Here is a 21,134-nt window from a genome sequence, read left to right as displayed (position 1 = left end):
CCATGTCTCTGCGATGCCCACAACGTCGTACCGGCCAATTTCAATGTGCACAACAAGCTCATTGACCTTGTTCCGTATACTGCGTGCATTTAGGTACAACACCCTCAGTCCTTCATTGACCACCTCCCTTCTCACACTTGTCACCTTTTTTGCTCTGCCTGAGAGTGATGTTCTTGTCTTATTTGTGTTCTCTAGTTCCCCTTCAGTTATTACACCTTCTAAGCTAACGCTCTGGTTCCCACCCCCTGCCATACCAGTGTAAATGCTCCCAAGTGAGTCTAGCAAACCTCCCAGCCAAGATATTGGTGCTCCTCCAGGTTAGATGCAACCCGTCATTCTTGTACAGGCCCCAACTGCCCCAGAAGAGGTCCTAATGGTCCAGAAATCTGAAACCCTTCCTCCTGTACCACCAGTTTAGCCACGTCTCTAGCTGCACTATCCTTCTATTTCTCGCCTCACTGGCACATGGTACAGGGAGTAATCCTAAGATTACAACTCTAGAGGTCCTGCTTTTTAGCTTACTGCCTAACTCCTGAACTCCTTCTGCAGGACCTCATCACTCTTCCTGCCTTTGACTTTAGTACCTATGTGTGCTACGACTCTGGCTGTTCACCCTCCCCCTTCAGGATGTCCTGTGTTCGTTCAGAGGCATCCTTGACCCTGGCACCAGGGAAGCAACATACCATCCTGGAGTCTCTTTCTGCGCCTATCTGTGCCCCTTACTAGAGAGTGCCCTATAACTATCGCTCTCCTGCATGAGGCCCTTCCCTGCTGAGCAACAGAGCCAGTTGTGGTGCCACTGTTCTGGCTGCTGTTTTCCACTGATAGGCTATCCTCCCTACAGAATATCCCCCCAACAGTATCCAAAACGGTACACCTGTTAGAGAGGGGTCAGCCACAGGGGATTCCTGCACTGACTACCTGCCCTTTCTAGCAGTCACCCATCTGTCTGTCTGCACCTTGGGTATGACCGTGCCTCTATAACTCCTATCTATGACGCTTTCCGCCACCTGAATGCTCCTAAGTGCATTCAACTGCTGCTCCAACCGAACCACGCGGTGTGTGAGGAGCTGTCATCGATTACATTTCATGCAGACGTAGTCAACCGGAAAGCTGGAAGCGTCATCGATCTCCCACATCTCACAGCTAGAGCACTGCACCCCGCTGAGTGACATTTATGCACTAGTTAATTATTTCAAAATAAATACTTAAATTGTTGTTAGATAAAGTTACAATTAACCAAATAGCCCTGGTGCTAGACTTTTACTGTAAAATTAAAAGCGAAATGCTAATCTCGGCCCTCAGGTTTAGTTACTCCTCTACCTAGTTAATTAATTAGTTTTAATTGGATTTTTCAATTATGTATTTTTTTCCAATTTAGCAGATTCCCTTCAAGCCAACCAGGTCACATCTTTACTGTGGTGTCACTTCAGTTTCCCCCCCCCCCCCCCTTCCCATCGCCCCCCCCCCCAACCTCCCCCTGCCGGTCCACTCGGTAATCCACCCAGTGCAGCGTGTGGTCAGAGACCATGATTGCTGAATACTTAAAGTCAATCACCCCCACCAGCAAAGCCTTATCCAGCACAAAAAAGTCAATCCGGGAGTGCACCTTGTGCACATGGGGGAAATACGGAAATTCCTTCACCTTCGGCCTCCCAAACTTCCACGGGTCCACCCCGCTCCCAACCCACTCCCCCGATACGTTGCATCAGCCCCTTCAGCACCCTCGTCGCCACCGACACCTTCACCAACCTCGGGCTCAACCGATTCAAACTTGGCTCAATAACCAAGTTAACATCACCTCCCATGATCAACTGGTGCAAATCCAGGTCTGGGATCTTCCCCAGCACCCGCCTCTTAAAATCCATCCCAATTCGGGGCATAAACGTTTACCAGGAACACCGGCATCCCCTCCAGCTTCCTGCTCACCATCACAAAACAACCCCCCCCTGAATCTGCCACAGTGTTCCCCACCTCGAAGGCCACCCGCTTATTCACCAACACCACTACCCCCCATGTCCAGTCCCGAATGGAACACCTGCCCTGCCCATTGTTTCCTCAGCCTTGTCTGGTCCCATTCTTTAAATACGTCTCTTGTAAAAAGGTCACGTCCGCCTTCAGATTCGTCAGGTGCGCGAACGCACGTGACCGCTTGACTGGCCCATTCAGCCCCCTCACGTTCCACGTGACCAGCCTGCTCGGGCGGGCTCTCCACCTCCTTCCCCTGCCAATCAGCCACATCTCTTTTTGGGCCCTGTAGCCACCTGGGTTGGCCACTTCCCGACTTAAAATGGAAATCCGCAAAGAATGCAGGGAAGTTCAGTCAAACCAGGAACAACTAGCAGGTGCAAAGTTTCCTGTGTATTAGAACTTGCAGAAACCCAGACAGCACTGAAACCAACAGCCATCTGCATATTTATGAGCAGCAACAATTAAACATTTAAGATAAATAAGGCCAAGCCAGACTCCTCGGCGCCAGCAGGAGCCAAGACAAAGGAAGGCCAACGGACACTCAGGAACCACCCAGCGATCAGGGAAAGGCTCCAGTATTGGAGAAATCGATCCAAGTGATCGGAACGTAGTCCAATCACTTGGAACCAGATACGGGGTCTGCCCCGAACGGCGCGAAGCCCCTGGGGACGAAAAAGTAGAGCCCCCAAGTTCAAATCGGTCTTCTTGGCAGGGTCACTCAGCAACTCGAATCAACCCTTGACAGTGAACTGCCTAGCTGCTGCAACAACCAAGTAAGTCTCCAGTCAACGCTCGCTACGAGATAGGTGCTCCGAGCTACCAGTCCATACCAGCTTTGAATCCTGCAGACTCAGATCGAACGAAAGGACATTTGTTCCCCTGAACTGGTGGGCCAGTTCCGAAGCTAAGTATAGCCCTTTTAGTGGGAGAGATAGTCTGGTAAGTAGAGTTTTATGCATGAGTAGTGATTGACTGTGTGTAATAAATGTGTATTGATTTGGAACTTACTAACTGGTGTATTGAGTTATTGATCAGTACTTGAACTTGAACCTCATGGCGGTATCATAAAGATACCTGGCGACTCTAGAGCAAAGGTTATAGAAAGAGAGCAAATTCCGTAAAGACACAATGGGCAACATTTAAGAGCCAACCAAAAGTTATCAACAGCCCTCCCCATCTCGTGGCACGCGACCCTCCAGGCCCACCCTCGGATGCCCACCCTCATCACTCCTTTTCCAACTGGCCACAACAACCTCGCCCGTGTCAGCACCCCTCCCCATTCCAAACAAAACAATAGCCGCAACCCCTCCCATACGCCTGCCTCCTGACCACCCCCCACTATGTTCCTGTTAAATAGCCCACCCAGCTAGCATGGCAGCCCCTGCCCAAGGCCACCAAACCTCCTACTCCCCCACCTTCCCCCAATCCACACTCCCCCAACAAAAATACGGTTCACTCACCTTCGATGCTCCCCAAACACTCCGCCACCAAACCCACCAAAACATTTCAAAGGGGAAATGGTTTCCCAAGAACAAAAAAAATTCTCCTCACCAACTCCTCGAAAGTTCAGTGTCCTCCTTCTCCTGCCAATCCATTTCCCTCAGAACCTCCATCACTTCCTCTGGCGCACCAAAATAATATTCTCGCTTCGGGAAAGTCACCCAGAGGCGGGCCGGGGTACAGCACTCCAAACTTCACCCCCTTCGTGAAGAGGGCAGCCTTGACCCACTTAAACCCGGTCCTCCTCTTCGCCAGATCTGCGCCCAGGTCCTGATACACCCGCAGCTCGTTCCCCTCCGAGGTGCACTTCCTCGTCTGCCTCGCCCACTGAAGAATCTTTTCTTTGTCCAAGGAGCAGAGCAACCGTACCACCATCATCACCATCGGCTGCTCGTCGGCCTGAGGCCTCCTCCTCAGCGCCCTTTGTGTTCGGTCGACCTCCAGAGGCCAGTCAGAGGCCCCCTCCCCCAACAGCTTCCCAGCATTTTGGCCACGTACCTGCGGGCCTCCGCTCCTTCAATGTCTTCAGGCATCCCCTCGATCCTCAAATTCTGCTTCCTGGAGCGGTTCTCCAGGTCCTCTATCTTCTCCCTCGGCCTCTTTTGGGTTGCCCGCATCACCCCCACCTCGACCACCAATGAGGTGAGCTGCTCCTCGTGCTCCCCCACCGCCTCCTCCACTTTCTGGGTCGTCTGGCCCTGGGACTCCAGCCTCTGCTCCACTCTCTCATTACCCTCTTTGAATGGCTCTACCACCTTGGTCATGTCCTCGAGGGCCATCTCCTCTGCTGACTAAACTTATCATTTAAAAAGTCCACCAGCTGCTCCATTGACCACTGGGCGGGCAGAACAGGCCCTTTGCCCTCCGCCCTATTAACCTGTGGCGCACCACGAACTCTCCTGCCACAGCAGATCTTTCCTTCTTGCCCCACTCCTCGTCCGTGGATCCATCCACCAACCACAGCAGAGGAGTGACACCTTCCCCAGGCACTCCTCCACCTCTTTCCATCCAAACATTCCACCCCTCAGACAGGGAAAGGAGCAAAATATTCCAGCTTGAGCTGGAGTTACCAAATATCTGACCGCTCGCTCTACGGCCGCCACCGGAAGTGCAGCACACATTTTATCACCACCTAAGTTGCAAATCCACATTTGTTTTATTTCCTGTGGAAATTTCTCACGTTGCGACATCCTGGGCTAGTGTATGGTTAATTCCAGCCCCACAGGCCCTGCAAGTGAATTGACCAAATCTGTTTATAAAATTCCCCAAATCTTTGGCCCTTGGCAGCTCAATAATTTACAGTCACCAAGTTTGTAAACACAATTACTGTTTATTTGTAACAGAAATTAAGATGAAATATGCAGTAATTACAACGGAATAGCGACAAGCAAACCGAGTACCGTCTTGAACTGCCCCACCCTCAACACACACACACAAGATAGACAAACACAGAGGGGTGGAAAGGGGTGAAAATAATAATGAATAAGGTAAAAAATAAAGAGAAGTGTCCTTGCTTTTGATGTAGAATTCTTGGCAGCAGGCTGCCCACCCAGTATGCTCTTTGATCAAAGCTATCAGTGTTTAGTTGGTGATGGACTCCTTTGCATAAACAGTGCTCACTGGCAGTAGGATTTCTTCTGGAGACACGCCTTTATTAAACTGGGTCTTCACCTCAAAGGTCTGATTCTCTCTTAAGACTCTTGGTCTCACATTAAACCCAGCTTCCAACCCGAGTTTTAATCTCAAACCTTTTCAGTTTCAACAAATGACACCCAGCCTTACTGGGAAAATAAATCAGAGTTCTTACACAGGATTTCTTTCAGCGAGATTTCACCATATCAGATAGAAAAAATCAGAGATGCTTCTTCCAGCTTCTGAATGCAAAACAAAACTAAAACAACCCAGCCTTACTGGAGAGAGAGAAAGATTCCAGTGAAATCAGAACCAATCACCATTAGTTATCAGCAAACACAGGCTTTTCGAGCATTTTCATTCGCCGCCAGCCAAGTCAGTCAAACTGAGTCATCACTGGTCTCTCCAGCTTGAATTAAAGGGAAAGTCTTGTTCAAAGTCACAGGCCCATTAATCATCCATGGATAAAAGTTGTAATGGCAAAATAAATAAAAGAAAGTGGAAAACAGGAAACAAACAGGGTATAAACAGGAGGATCCATACACTCATAAAATCCTGAAGTTTAAATAAGTTCTTCTGAACCAGCCCTTGGTATGCCACAGCCCTCCAGAATTCACTTTGATTTAACCTCAATTTCCCACTTTGATACTTAGATTTCCAGAGATTTACCTGCCAGCAATAATTCCATTGCCTTCTTGCCCTAACAGACTTCTTTCCCTCAGTTTGCTCCCACGGCTTCTCTATCACACTCTTTAAGTTAACTATTCAAACTGACTGCTCCTGCCGCAAGGTCACCTGCCTTTCACTGCGAGGGATACTGGTGATTCCTGCCCCGAGATCCAGGCGATGCAATTATTTTATTTATTTTTCCCTCATAAATTCCCAATGAGGTTCAACCTGTGCAGGACCAAATCTGCAAATATCTTTGGTCAGAAACTGCAGTTCTATGAACCAGACGATTGTAAATGCACCCAGCTCATCGTCATGGCTACCTGGCATGCTTTTGGATGCTCCAAATAGAAATGCAAATGAATTTTCTTACCTTAAAAATAACCTCAGAATCTGTGAAGCTAATTGATTTATTTAAATGTTTTTAGATAAGTATAGACCTTCTAACTCTATTACAAACTTAGAAATGAGACATTCTTTGTTCAAATTTTCAGTTCTCCCTCTGACACTATAACGTAAACTCAGATGACCTTATATCTGTAATTAATCCAGACTTGTTTGATTTGCATTTACATGAGTGTTGTTCATCAGTTCCTTAGTCTTGCTTCCCTATTTATCCACATTAAAATAAATCCACATCCTAAAACATGAATTATGAAACTACATATTCATGACAGCATTCCTAATAAAACATAGAAAGTAGGAGCAGGAGGTGGACATTTTGCCCTCCAAGCCAGCTTTGCCAATCATTATGATCATGGCTGATCATCCAATTCAATAGCCGAATCCTGTTTTCCCCTTCGCCCTGTGTGCGATATCTAACTCCGTGAAAACATGCAATGTTTTGGCCTCAACTACTTCCTTTGGTAACAAATTCCACAGGCCGACCACTCTCTGGGTGAAGAAACTTTTCCTCATCTCTGTCCTCAATGGTCCACCCCATATCCTCAGACTGTGAGCCCTGGTTCTGGACACACCCACCATCGGGAACAGCCTTCCTGAATCTTCCCTGCCTAGTACTCTTGGAATTTTCTAGGTTTCTATGAGAGACCCCCCTCATTCTTCTTAACTCCAGTGACTACAATACTAATCGATTTGATCTCTGCTGCATTAATTAATAAGTTGTGATAACAACTTGTCAGAGCACTAACCAGGAGCAATGTCATGGTGGATCTATTAATTATGTGTTAAATAATTAGTGGTTTGATGCCGTAGTTTGAGAATGGAAGTGGGACAAAAAGGCAAGTTCCAAGGTCAGTCAGAGCTTAATTGCAATCCATTGATTAGAAAATGCTCCATAATGCAGTAGCTAACACCAATGGGGGCGGGAGATTGATTAGGTTATGCGGTCGGATATCCAGAAGAAAATTATGGTTTACCTTTACTGAACTGAAAAGACTTTAAGCACCTTTGAGTCATCAGACGTGGAGTGTGACTGGTGGGATCTTGGATCTCCCTCGGACACATGGATTGTGTCGTACTTACACTGTTCATGCAGAGGGGCTCCAGGGAAGGTTACAGAAATAGGGAGGATTATAGAGGCTGGAGGTGGTTCCACAACTACACAGGTTTTTCGGAGCTTGAGAAGGATACGGAAATAGGGAGGGTCATATGTGCTGGAGAAGGTCACAGAGTTACAAAGGTTTGTCAGGGCTTGAGAAGTTTACAGAGATAGGAAAGGTTTTACGGAGATAGAGAAGGTTGTATGGGCTGGGGGTGAGGTTACGGCGATAGGAAAGAGGTCATATTGGGGATTTGAACAGGAGGGTGGGTGAATTGGAGACAATGTAGACCAGCGAGCACAGGGGGCGACAGGTGAATGGTTCTTGATGCGAGTTTGGGACATGGGGACAGCAGAGTTTTGTATGATTTGAAGTTTACAGGAGGTGGCAGACAGGAGACCAGCTGCTGGGGGAGCTTTGAAATAGTCGAGTCTGGGACTCAATGACCACGTGTTGGAGTTTCAGCAGCCGAGTCACTTCAAAGATTGGGGAAAATCCTCTATTTGAATGATAGGCCCAGATTACACAACAGAGAGAAGATGACCCCCAGTCCACTCTATGCCCTGGTCACTCAGAGCCATGAAATTCAGTCTGCGAAGATACCAGTGAGCACCCATCAGGAAAGTCTGAGACCTCTCTTTCTGAATATGGGATATTCCCTCTTTCTGTCATTCTCAACCTTGTCATGGGGCAGAATGTCAGCAAGCATGCTCTCGTTGGCTGCAGCTGGGATCTTGCTGTGCATGGCTGGGTGTTCTGTGATTTTCCTATTGGGGTAACAGTGGACTGCGCTCTGAAAACAGCCTGGGACAGTTTGAGATAGTTCCTGAGACAGCTGGAAAACTCCCTTCACTCCCTTCGTCTCCTCAACACGCGTCCTCCATCTCTTCATGCATCCAGCTCATAGGCAGGTCCCTCTGTCCCTCCAAGCAGCTCTGTGAGGGAGTCAGGAATCGCAAGTTATGTCAGCACAGAGGAGAGGAGCGGTAGAGGGAAGGGGAGGGGAGAATGAGGAGAGGGGAGGGAGGGATAGGGGAAGGAAGAGAGAGAGAGGGGAGGGAGAGGAGATGAAAGGGGAGGGAGTGCGGAGGGAGGGGATGATGGGAGGGAGAGGGTGATGGAGGGAGGGGAGGGAGACGGCTGGTGAGCGAGGTGAATAGGGAGGCAGACGGGAGGAAGGGGAGGGACAGGCAGGGAAGTGAAGGGAGAGTTGAGAAGAGGGAAAGTTGAGGGAAAGGGAAGTGAAGGAGAGAATGGAGAGAGACGTTTTGAAGGAGGAGAGCAAGGGAGAGGTGAGGAAAGTGACAGAGACGGGAGGGTGAGGGAGAGGGGAAGGGGAGGGAATGGAAGAGAATGTGGAGTGGAGGGTCAACGGAGGAGGGAGCAGGAGAGGGGGATGGATTGCAGGAAGTGAAGGAAATTTTAAGTGAAGGGAGGTGGGGGAGGGGGATACGATTCTATGGAAGGAGTCACCAACCTTTCCGAGTTTGCATCCGGGTTCTCCTACCCCGCAACTGGGTGCCTGAGGGAAGAGAGGAGGGAGATCAGTTAGCCCAGCCCTGACACAGTGCTAGATCCTAATCTCCATCGGTCTGTCCCTTCTCTTCATTATCCTCTCTCTCCGTCACTTCCTCTCCCTTCAATCTCCCTCTCACCCTATTTCTCATTCACTCTCTCTCCCATTCCATCTCACCACGCCACACTCATTCATTATCTCTCTCTCTTTCTCCCCCAACGCGCGTCCCCTTTGCTATGTCTCTCAACCCTGTCTCTCTCAACCACTTCTCTCTCACAGACTCTTCACGACACTTTCTCGTTCTGTCTCTCTCTGTCTGTTTCGCGCTCTCTCTCCTTCCCCGTGTCTGCGTGGGTTTCATCGGGGTGCTCCAGTTTCCTGCCAAAGCCCAAAGGTGTGCAGAATAGTTGGATTGACCATCCTAAATTGCCCCTTAGTGTCCAAAGATATGGAGGTTGGGTGGATTGGTTATTTTGTGTCTCAGGACGTGCAGTTTTGGTGTGTTGCGGGGTTGTTTGATAGTTCGGGGGAGTGGGCCTAGGTAGGGTCGGTACAGAGTTCTCGAGTTGAATGGTCTCATTCCGCACTGTATGGATTCTGTAGATTCTCACTGTCACTTTCCACCTCAATCACGGCCTCTCTTTTGTGCTCCCTCTCTCTCTTTCTGTCTCCTGTCCTCTCATTCTTTCTCTCGTTATCTCCTCTCTCACTCCTGCCACAATGCATCACTCAAATTGTCTCTCACCCTGGCTCTCGCAATCTCTCTCTTTCTTTAACTCTTTCAATTATTGGCCCTCTTTCTCTCCCAACCTCCCTCCCTCTCTTCTCTCCAACTCTGTCTCGTTCTCTCTTTACCTCTCTCTCTGTCTCGCTCTGTCTCATTCTCTATTTGTCTCTCTTTCTCCATCACTCTGTCTCCATCACAATATCTAGGAATATTGAACATTCACACTCGGTGCAATTCAGAAATGATGTCTCAATACTCAACGTTTGCTGATCACATGGATGATGACAATGACCGAGAGGAGAATAGTCAGGATGATGACAGAGATGATCATCTTCACAGTACACGGAGAGTGGTAGGACTGTTCAGCTGGGGAGGGGGACGGGGAAAGAAAAATCATTTTATACAGACATATTTCACAGCTCAGTCACAAAACTTTCAACAATTCATGACACATCACAGGGTTCGTAATTCTCCCTCTACATTGTCCCCATCAAAGGACAGGACAGGTACAGCACGGGGTTAGATACAGAGTAAAGCTCCCTCTGAACTGTCCCCATCAAACACTCCCAGGACAGGTACAGCACGGAGTTAGATACAGAGTAAAGCTCCCTCTGCACTGTCCTCATCAAACACTCCCAGGACAGGTACAGCACGGGGTTAGATACAGAGTAAAGCTCCCTCTATGCTGTCCCCATCAAACACTCCCAGGACAGGTACAGCACGGGGTTAGATACAGAGTAAAGCTCCCTCTACACTGTCCCCATCAAACACTCCCAGGACAGGTACAGCACGGGGTTAGATACAGAGTAAAGCTCCCTCTGCACTGTCTCCATCAAACACTCCCAGGACAGGGACAACATTTCACTGTGTAATATCTAAATGTAGTTGCTTATTTCTCTCTCGGAGACACTCACCAGGTTTGATTCCTTTACAGACGCCACTCATGTTGAATTGTGCAGTGCCCTCACTGACTGGATTCCTGGCCTCACACATGTACACAGTGCCATTGGTGTCCTCTGTGACATGAAACTGCAATTCCTGTCCATTGGTGGAGAGATGGTGGGAGCTGTTGTTTATCAAAGCTGTTTGTCCCCTCCACCATCTGAAGCTGATGTGGTCGCCTGTGTTCACTGAGCAGGTCAGGGTCATGGTACAGTTGTCGGTGATCTTTTGTTTGATCTCTGTTCCTGTCACAGGCTCTGACATTCAGATTGAAAGACAAAAGAAACATGAGGCAGGAATGTCGGCCCTTGTGGCCACGTCAATATCCAGCACCCTCCCCAGCCCCCCCCGCTCATCCCTCTATCCACCATTTTAATCATTCCCCTCATCCCACTGAGTTCAAACAGGTCACATGTGTCAATATGACGGTGTGTTAATCACCACTGTTGTATATATTAGGAGATATGTGGTAAGGCCCTGTAGGACAGGTACGGGGGTAGCCCCTGCCTGCTGGCTCCGCCCAATAGGCGGAGTATAAATATGTGTGCTCCCCATACAGCAGCCATTTCGCCAGCTGCTGTTGGAGGCCACACATCTTAGTGAAATAAAGCCTCAGTTGTATTCAACTCTTGTCTCTGTGCAATTGATCGTGCATCAGACGGGTGGATGAAATATACACAGTGTGTTACACAGTGTTTCACTCCAATCACAAACACTCAGGGCTGGATTCTCCGCAGCCTCGCACCGAACTCTCGGCCGGCGTAGGGGCGGTGAATCCATGTTCCCACAAGGAATGGGGACCAGTGCCGGTTCACCGATTCTGCGGGCCGTGAAAAGCGGCATATTCAGGGAGTACGCCGCGCTGCCTGGGGCCATTGCCAGAGGCCCACACCGCCATTCTCCGCCCCCGACCGGCGGAAGTTTCAACGGCGAGGAACTAATGTGCTCTAGCCGGTCGGGATACTCGCGTGGCGGCTGCGGACTGAGTCTGCGGCCGCCCTGGTCGGGGGCAGGCGGATCGGAGGCCAGGGGGGGGCCTTATAGGCGGCTGGGGAATGTTCGTGCGGGGGTTGAGGGTCGGGCATGCTGCCGATCAGGGGGAGGGGGGGTCTCTTTTGTGGGTCTAGCTCCGCGGTCTGAGTCCCCCATGGAGCACGGCGAGGCCGCTGCAGGCCGCCACCGTGCCCATGTCCGGCCTCCGACCCGGAAGTGCTCGGCCCGTATCTGCAGCAAAAGCTGCGAGATCTACTCAGGGTCCCTGCTCGCCCCCTGCAAGGCTGGGAAATGTGTCCCTTTGATTCAGGATTTTCAGACTTAAAACTCTACCATTTTGAGGCCGGCGTGGGGACAGGGTCCCAATACTGGAGCATCCAGCCCTCATTCTCTGTGAATGTTTTGGGATTGTATCCTGGGAATTCCTCTGGATCAGTCTCATTGGTGACACCAGTCAGTGGTCCCTGTGACCCTCATCATGTGGAGAGTAGTACCCTCTCTCTCTATTCAGTGTTTGGTTCATGCTTGTAGCGTCTCCGACATTGGAATAGGTTTACACTGGGATTGATTATGGTGTTCAGAGTGAGTGTGTAAATGTGGGGAACATAATGGAAATCTCCACTCACTCAGTGGTTACAGAGGCACAATGGGTGTGTCATTGAAAATAATAATAATCTTTATCAGTGTCACAAGTAGGCTTACATTACACTGCAATGAAGTTACTGTGAAAAGCCCCTAGTCGCCATATTCTGGCACCTGTTCGGGTGCACGGAGGGAGAATTCAGAATGTCCAATTCACCTAACAGCATAAGTCTTGAGGGACTTATGGGAGGAAACCGGAGCAGCCGGAGGAAACCCACGCACACACGGGGAGGATGTGCAGTCTCCGCACAGACAGTGACCCAAGCCGGGAATCGAACCTGGGACCCTGGCTGCATCCTCCACAATAGAGTACAGCAGAGGGGCGATGTGCTGGAGGAGGAGGAAGGGCAGGCCTCGTCCGACGAGGAGGCTGCGGGGGGAGGGGGAACGATGAGCAGGATGGGGCCTGGGCAGGTACGGGAGGCCGTACGACACCATCGTCAGGGCCAGCGGGCACGGGATGCCCTCATCGCGACCCGGTTTGACGACTAGGGAGGTGGGTTGTCGGCCAGGGGCACGGACATCACATCCCAGACCCACACCCCTCACCTCCCACACCACCAAACCGCCCGCATGCACACACCCTCCATGACATATCGTGCGGTGCAACGAGCTGGGAACACTGGGTTGGAGTGACAGTGGGGCTGGTCCATGGGATGGAGGATGATGGCAGCCTGCTCTGCGATGAGCTCTGGTGCTCCTCATTGTGTGACAATGTCTGACTCGTGCCCACAGTAACACCTTCCACCTGAGTGATCCCTGCATGCGAGCCGGCCAGTCTGTCACACGGTCACGTCGAATCCCTGGGGTGGGGGTACTGGGGACGGTCGGGGCAGGGCTGTGTGGCGGGAGGGAGGGTGGGGAGGACGGTCCACCCACGGGACCTGCAGTGGCCCCCCACCCCCAACTCCGCCCCCCCGGCCAGCACTGACCGGCCCACCCCCGCACCCATCAGACAGAGCACAGAGGCAGCTTTCAACAGTGTTAGCAGGTGTTTATTGTGGAGAAATAAATACAGTATGTGCCCATAGCCCCTACTGTGCCCTGCACCCGTGCCAACTTAGCTTTCTGGCCTTCTGGGTCCTTCTACTATGCCTAGGTGGTTCCCCAGACAGTACAGCAGGAGTGGAGGCGGATTGCTGTGACTCCTGACCTGCGACAAGGGCCCCCGTTGGCGGGTGTCTCCTGGCCTGGATGGGCCCGGCCACTGCTCGTGCGTCCCGGGTAGCGTGGTGCCGCCCTGTTCTGCCCACTGCCCACCAGATGCACCAGGGTCGGGGGTGGGGGGGGCGGGGGGGGGGGGGGTTGGAGGGGGTGGCGGGGGGGTGTCCGAGGTGCTGCGCTGTTCCCATGCGGGGGTCACTATCACGGGCCCCAGCACCTCCTCCTCCCTCGGGGTGCCCAATGGCCCCCCGGCTACTCCATGGAACTGGTTTGCGAGCGGAGCCATGCCCTGAGGCTCCCCTGCCGCCTGGCGCTGCCAGTCTTGGAGGCTGGCTCTGGTTGCGACCAGGGTCTGCATGTTCACGGCCGTGGACCATCTCCTTCTGGGACTGCGCCACATCACACTGCGACTGTGCCACCTCCCTGAGCGTCTGTGCTACATCAACCAGTGACTGGGCCACCTCCTTCTGGGAGTGGGCGACCTCTGTCTGGGACGGAGCCACCTCCTTCTGGGACTGGGCCTCCTCTGTCTGGGACGGAGCCACCCCGCCCAGTGTCTGCACCACGCCGGTCAGCACCACCGACGTTCTCAGCCTGCTGTGACTGGACGATGCTGAGGATCGCCATTGCAATCTCCAGCTGACTCTGGCACATGATGGCCTGTGAGAGGGCAGCCCTGTCCTGGGCCTCGGCCCCCCCTGCACAGAATGCCCCAGGCCTTGCACAAACTAACCCATATCCGACACCGTCACCCCCATTACCTCCACCACGGACCCCCCCCTGTGGTGCCGGCCTGGGTGGCAGGCTTGACCAACACCACTCCCTGCTCCTGCACGCGGTTGGACTCCTCCACCTGTGCCTGCAGGTGCTGGATGCTCCCTGTCGTCCCCTCTTGTAGTCCCCGGGTCTCTGACTGCATCTGGACTGTGGCTGGGACTGGATGTTCCAGGAGCCCGGGACCCGTCCGGGCGGCAGCTGGTTCCTGGGGCCGGGCTGCCCTCCGACCGTCCAGCCCCTCGGCTGCTCCGACCTCCACCTGCTCTCCCGGAACGACTATGTGGTGCGCACCATTGAGTGCCCAGCCGGGGTGATAGTCTCGGAGATGGTGGAGGGTGTTGGAGACAGCAGTGACGGGAAGTCAGTGCCCTCCTCCGACCCGAACTCCGGGGTCTCGGGCAGAGGGTGGGTGATCGGGCTGCTCTCCCCGTCAGTGCTCAGCCACCTGGGGGCACCGGCCCTGGCACTGGCTGGGGGAGGCGGGCTCCGGATGGACCGGCCCCATCCCCGGCAGGTCCTGTAAGACACAAGACGTCATGTATGATTAGACAGCGGGCTGTGGGGGGGGGCGGGGGGGGGGGCTCCACAGTTGTCATGGGGATCCGCAACTAAGCGGGATCGCACTTGCTCGACCACCGCAGACATCCACCTCGGTGACCTCCCTTTCCTCAGGGCCGCTGACCACGCCCAGTGCCCACTGCTCGGGCTCCGTGAGGGGCCGCAGGTCTGGTGGCCCCCCTCCGGCCTTATCCTGGGGGGGTGGGGGGCACGAACAACGACAGTATTAGACGTTCCGCCGCATGCAGCCCAGGGGTTGGGTAGATGATGATGATGGCATCAGTGGCCAGAGCACCCGGCCATTGCGGCTGGCATGGGTGCTGGCATGTGGGGCAGGGTTAGGGTGGTACCCGGGGGGGGCGGTTTACGGGTATGTGGGGGGGTTAGTGTCAGGGGCACAGCGCTGCCTACTCACCCTGGCCGCTCTGAGGAGGTTGCGGAGTTTCTTCCTGCACTGGATGCCAGTCCAAACGACGTTGCCCACGGCGCTGACCGCCTCTGCCACCTGTGGCCAGGCTCGGCGCCGGGCGGCCTTCCTCCCGGGCTGGGGTATAGGGTCTTCCGCCCCTTCTCCACGGCGTCCAGGAGGGTGTCCAGCTCAGCGTCCCTGAACCGTGGCGCTGCTCTCCTTCCAGCCACCTTGTTGAGTGGGACAGTGTGTGTGGGGGGAGGGACCGTTTAAGTGCGGCGTGTGAGCCTCATGTGTGAGCCAATCACGGACCCGGCGAATCTGGCGCCATTGTGCATGGAACCAGCTGTGTTTCCCGTGGCGATGGTGCTAGACCATTCACAGTTGCTGAATCGGTGCAGCTGTTGCGCCATTTTTCCTGTCGTAAAACACCCCTGTCCCCAGGCGTCAGCGCTTAGTCTCTAAAGTGGAGAAGTGACACCATTATGGGATCTGCAGTGAGTGAGTTCTGGAAACTGAAATATCTGAAATCTGCCCTGAAAATGTTACAAGACAGGTTTCGGCAACTGTGTAAAACCAGGCATGTCCAATAGAATCCCACTCACCGTACACGTCCAGTTGAAAGCTCTCTCTAGTTTCCTCTCCTGAATCTCTTGTTACAAACACCTCATAACCCACAGCGTCCTCTCTCTGTACGTCACTGATTTGCAGACTGAAGTTCCCAGGGTGAAGTTTGATCCGTTTCTTGTAATCCTCAGAACCATAATAATGGACACGTTCCATGATGTATCGTGCTATTTGGAGTTTGGGTGAAGTTCGCCTCCAGACAACCTCGATATCCAGCTTTCCATGTCGGATTTCCGGAGACAGGGAGGCTGACTGACCCAGGGATCCATTCACAAGGAGACGGGCCTGACTCTGAACTGAGGTAACAAGAGGAGACAGTCAGTGAGTGCGGAACGAGACAAGCTCAGTGACTGGAGGTCGTATTTCAATTCATAGCACCATACCATTCAGGGGCCATTCAACCCATCGTGCCCATGCTAGCCCTGTGACTGAGCAATCAAATTCATCCCCCACACCCCTCCTTCCCCCAACTCCCTGGGCGAGATTCTCTGACCCCGGGCCGGGTCGGAGAATCGCCGTTGCCGACGGTATTTTGCGCGACACCGGTCCGACGCCGTTCCGCTGTCCTGCCCACAAGCGGAAACGGCGTAGTCGTTCAGCGATTCTCCGGGCTCCCGCCGATACTGTGGCCCGGATGGGCTGACGTCCCGAAGGCGTGCCCCAGGCTGACGATGCTGCAGCAGGAGGGGAGGGCTCAGCTTGGGGGGGGGGGGGACCAAGGGCTGGCGGGACGGGCACGGCCGTGGGGGGGGGGGGGGGGGGGGCGAGGGCGCAAGGTGGGGAGTGCGTCCAGGGTCGGGATGGGGGGGGGGGGGTCGTGGGGACGACAGGCCGGCCGGCCATGGCAGGGCGGTGCCAATGCCACGTCCGCCATAACGGCGGCCGGGCTGATGGGTACCGACCCCGGGCGCTGGGTAATCGCAAGCCCCCCGCCGTGCCAGACCACCACCAGGGGGCGGCCCTCCCAGCCGGCGGCACCCACCGGCGGGTAGGTCCAGGGCCGCATCCAGTGAGGGCAGTGCCATGCAACTGTGGCGCTTGCATGAGGGGCGCGCAACAGGTGTCGGGGCACAGAGGGTGCGGGCAAGGGTGTGGGGCATGCGTGGCTGTGGTGCAAGCACCCAATCTGGGCGGCTCTGTAGCCCATGCACCATTGTTGACCCTGTTGTCCATCCCCCTACCCCCTGCAGATCATAATGTCTGGGAACCAGCCAGCGATGTTGGCCGCCGTGGTGGGGGCCGCTGCTCTGCCCTCAACCCCACTGTACTGCACCACCTCACCACCCTGCACCCCCACCTCCCACAACACCCACGAGACGCACCTCCCCCACCACCCACCACCCTTAGCTGCCACACCCCCGCATGCTCGACACCCCTCCATTACACATCCACCTGCGGCACAACGGGCTGGGCTCACACGGTCGCCTGTGGAAGCCGCTGTGGTCGGTGCCATGGAGGATGATGCCAACCCGCTCTGCGATGAGCTGTGTGCTCCAAATCGTTAGACAATGTCTGACCCCTGGCCACAGTAACACCCTCCCCCTGGGAGGTCCCTGTATGCGGGCTGGACACTCCATCACATGGCCCTGTCGAATCGCTGGGGGCGGGGTGGCGTGGACGTCGGGGGAGGGCACATTACACCCTCCTGGGTCAACGTTCCATCACCCCTCGACCACAGTGGCACTCAGTCCCCTACCCGAGCCCGCAGGCATCGGACATAGCACAGAGGCAGCTTGCATTAGTGTAACGGTGAGTTAATTAGAAAGGTTACAGACACGTGCCCTAGTCCCTATAACTGAGCTGTCCCTGCACCCCTGCCAACTTACTGCGTGTCAAACTTTTTTTTTTTCTCTTCAATCTGTGTCCCTCTGGTTACCCACCCTCCTGACGCTGGAAACACTTCCTCCTTCTTTACTCGATCTGAACACTGAGTTTGACCGTCTCGATTCAATCTCCCCCCCTGAACCTTCTCTGCTCGAAGGAGAACAATCCCGGCTTCTCCAGTCTCTCCGCATCGACTGAATTCCCTCATCCCCGGAACCATTCCGGTAAATCTTCCTCCCCACCCTCTCCGAGGGCTTGACAAAGTTCAAGGGAAAATGTTGACATCATCAACGCAAATGAGGAAGCAAAGAAAGTTCAGAGAGAGAGAGAGAGCCAGAAACACTGAGTAAAACTCACAGGCTGACACGGAGAGAGCCAGCGAACAGCAGATGAACCATTTCCCAAACTCCATCTTCCTGCAGGAACAGAGGTGGGAGGTTGGGGGTGGGAGGTTGGGGGGGGGTGGGCAGATCTGAGAGATTGGAGCCAATCTTGGGGGATATTTGGGGCTTTGATCGTGATGATGGGACTGGAGAGACAGATCAGATCCCAACGGCCCGATCAACACCTTCCCTTGTCTCTTTACCGGACTGCTAACTGTGTGGTAGAGAGTTGAAGTGTGATTGGGTGATGGGCTACGGGAGGCTTCACTCAGACCTGACTCACTCACTGGTCGGTGTCAGAGAGCAGCCCGACCATTGGACGGCTGTGCAGCTGACAATTGACACTGGGTGAAGACAGGAAACCAGGCTGGGAGGAGGTTGTTACAAAATTAGATTGAGCCACAGACTGACTGGAAGACCAGAGTAAATCAGTCACAGGGTGGAGCTGGAATTCACGATTCCCCTGCTTTTCTGGGGCTGGGAACGGGTGAGTGGGGTGGAGTGGGGATGCGGGGGTTTGGGTGGGAGGGCAGGAAAATGGACCTTGGTCTGCAACCTGCCATTGAATAGAATCATAGAACCCAAAGAGTGCCGAAGTAGGCCATTCGGCCCATCATCACTGCACGTACTCTGAAAGAGCACCCTATCTAGACCCATTCCCCTGCCCATTCCCTGCAACCGCACCTAAACTGCACAGCCCTAAGGGGCAATTGATCATGGCCAATCCACCTACCTGCACTTGTTTGAATTGTGGGAGGAAACCGGAGAACTCGGACATGGAGAGAAAGTGCAGACTCCGCACAGTCAACCGAGGCCGGAATTGAACCTGGGATCCTGGAGCTGCGAGGCAGCAGTGCTAACCACTGTGTCAACCCTCTTGATCTTGTGATTCTCCGTGTTCTCTAGCGTCTGCTTTCGGCTGGCGATGTCAATCCTTAATCTCTATTCATTGACCCATTTTGTCGAGTGAATTTCTCCCAAAGGGACTTATGAATCGTCGGAGTGGGAAAAAGCGGCGCAAACCCTGGCGTGAACCACTCTGGCGTCGAGCCGCCCCAAAGGTGTGGAATCCTCTGCACCTTCGGGGGCTAGGACGGCGGGGGAGTGGTTTCCGCCGTGCCGGCCGGCGGGAAGGGGCTTGGCGCCATGCCAACCGGCGCTGAAGGGCATCCGCCGGCCGGCGTGAGTTGCCGCATGCGCGGGAGCGCCACGTCATCCCCACGCATGTGCAGGGGGGGTTCATCTCCGCGTCGGCCATCGCGGATCGGTACAAGGCTGACGCGGAGAAATAGAGTGCCCCCAGGGAACAGGCCCGCCCGCGGATTGGTGGGCCCCGATCGCGGGCCAGGCCACTGTGGGGGCACCCCCGGGACCAGATCGGTCCGCGCCTCCCCGAGGACCCCGGAGGCCACCCACAGAGCTGGATCCCGCCGGTAGGGACCAACCTTGATTTACGCCGGCGGGACCCTCATTAAATGGGCAGGACTTCGGCCCATCGCGGCCCAGAGAATTCGGGCGGCCCGCGGGCCCATTGCGCCACGCCGATCCCCGCCATTCTCCGAGGCGGGCGGCGACATTCACCCCGGGGCGATTTGGGGGGGGCCGGAGAATTCGGAGGACGGCGGGGGCGAGATTCATGCCGACCCCCGCCGATTCTCCGACCCGGTGGGGGGTTGGAGAATCCTGCCCACTGTTCGTGAATACCCTGCCCCATTTAAAATTTCCCTCAGGATCCTGGATGTAAATAATGCCTCACCTACTGCCCCCACGAGGGTAAGTGTGTCCGCTGACAATGTGTTTTTCACCAGTTGTAATGATCCGCACAGCACACACTGGACAGGCCCGATGGTTTTCCCTGTGTTGTTCGAGGAGTCTGATCTCCCTCGCTAACTACGGGGCTGATGCCCTGTTGTACATAAGGTTCGATTGGAACTGACAGAGAGAGAGAGAGAGGACCCGGTGAGGTTAAACCGGGCCCCTTTGTAAATAATACCTATCATAAATAAATGCCTTCTTTGTGTTTCTCGTCTGACTCCTTTCACCTTGACTAAACCACCCTCTGTATCTTTTTAGTTTCCCGTGCCTCAGGATAACATTTACCTTTCTCCCCCAGGAGAACAATTATACATCGTCCCGTACTCAAAAATCCATCACAGAGATTAACATAAGATGCGTCCCGTAAAACAATCAGTTTCAGCTGTCGAATGTCACCTAAAGATGGGAATTTCTAAACACAATCCTCCAATTTTAATTTTGCCAATGTTTGCTGGAATGATTTCTTCAGCTTCCCCCATAGATACAGATAGTGATTCCCCCCGAGTGCCCACTAAGTGCTCCTCGCTCCTCTCGATCTTACCTGGTCTACTGCTATGTTTTGGTGTGTCCTCAGGGTGCACATCAGAGGTGGTGGCAGCCGGCTGCCTTGCCTGTCCTGTGGCTTTGGCGCCCTTAATGGATGTCCTGTGGAGAGCCTGGAGCCGGGGGCCCCTGCGTGACTAACGGGTTTCATTGGCATCACCGTGCCACCCTGTCCTACCCGCTGCCCTTGAGATGCGCCGGTGTCAGGGGGGGAATTCGGAAGGACTGGAGACCACCGTTGCCTCCTTGGTGACAGGCCCAGGGTTGGCCTCCAGCATTTCCTCCTCCCTGACCTTTCCCGTAGGCCCTGGGGGAATCCATGGGGTGGAGGAGCAGCTGGAGTGAGCTCCAGAGATCTCCGCGTCATCTGGCTCTGCCGGTCCTGGAGGCTCCCATTGTCTGCCCCATGGTATCGATGCCCTCAGCGATGCTCCTCAGTGACTGGACCATGCTTTGGAGTGCCTTGGCAATGTCCATCTGGGACATGTCCCTCGGTGACTGGGACATGATGTCGAGGCCCTCAGCCAGATTCGTCACAAACTGGGCCATGCCTTGGACGTCACCACTCAAGATGCTGACATCGGGCTCTAGGATTTCCACTGTGGTCGCCACCCTGGCAGTGTTGGCCTTGGTGCCACACATTGTAGGCACCATCTCCTGTGCCTGCAGCCTCAGGGACTCCTCCAATCGGACTTGCGGTCACTGGAGTGTTGCTGACAATCCCTCCTGAATGTCACAGCTCTGGCCTATCATCTGCATCAGCTCAAGGAGAACTTTGCCCAGAGGCTCGGCATCTGGCTGGGATCAAGCATTGTCCTGGGATCCAGCATTGTCCTGGGATACAGCATTGTCCTGGGATCCAGCATTGTCCTGGGATCCGGCATTGTCCTGGGATCCAGCATTGTCCTGGGATCCGGCATTGTCCTGGGATCCAGCATTG

General features: G+C 54.1%; 1 protein-coding gene across 1 annotated transcript; it reads right to left on the bottom strand.

The window, feature by feature from the left end:
* Positions 1-4,781: 4,781 nt before the first annotated feature.
* Positions 4,782-18,062, bottom strand: LOC140410296 (CD48 antigen-like). Its single transcript, XM_072498275.1, has 6 exons — positions 17,811-18,062; positions 15,608-15,925; positions 10,432-10,716; positions 9,779-9,883; positions 8,752-8,796; positions 4,782-8,209 (listed from the first exon to the last, which is right to left on the bottom strand). The coding sequence occupies exons 1-6, from the start codon at positions 17,863-17,865 to the stop codon at positions 8,163-8,165; spliced, it is 855 nt and encodes a 284-aa protein (XP_072354376.1). The 5' UTR covers positions 17,866-18,062; the 3' UTR covers positions 4,782-8,162.
* Positions 18,063-21,134: the final 3,072 nt, after the last annotated feature.

This window comes from Scyliorhinus torazame, chromosome 4, assembly GCF_047496885.1.
Source record: "Scyliorhinus torazame isolate Kashiwa2021f chromosome 4, sScyTor2.1, whole genome shotgun sequence".
Lineage (NCBI taxonomy): Eukaryota > Metazoa > Chordata > Chondrichthyes > Carcharhiniformes > Scyliorhinidae > Scyliorhinus > Scyliorhinus torazame.
This window is presented reverse-complemented; position numbering and strand designations above follow the sequence as displayed.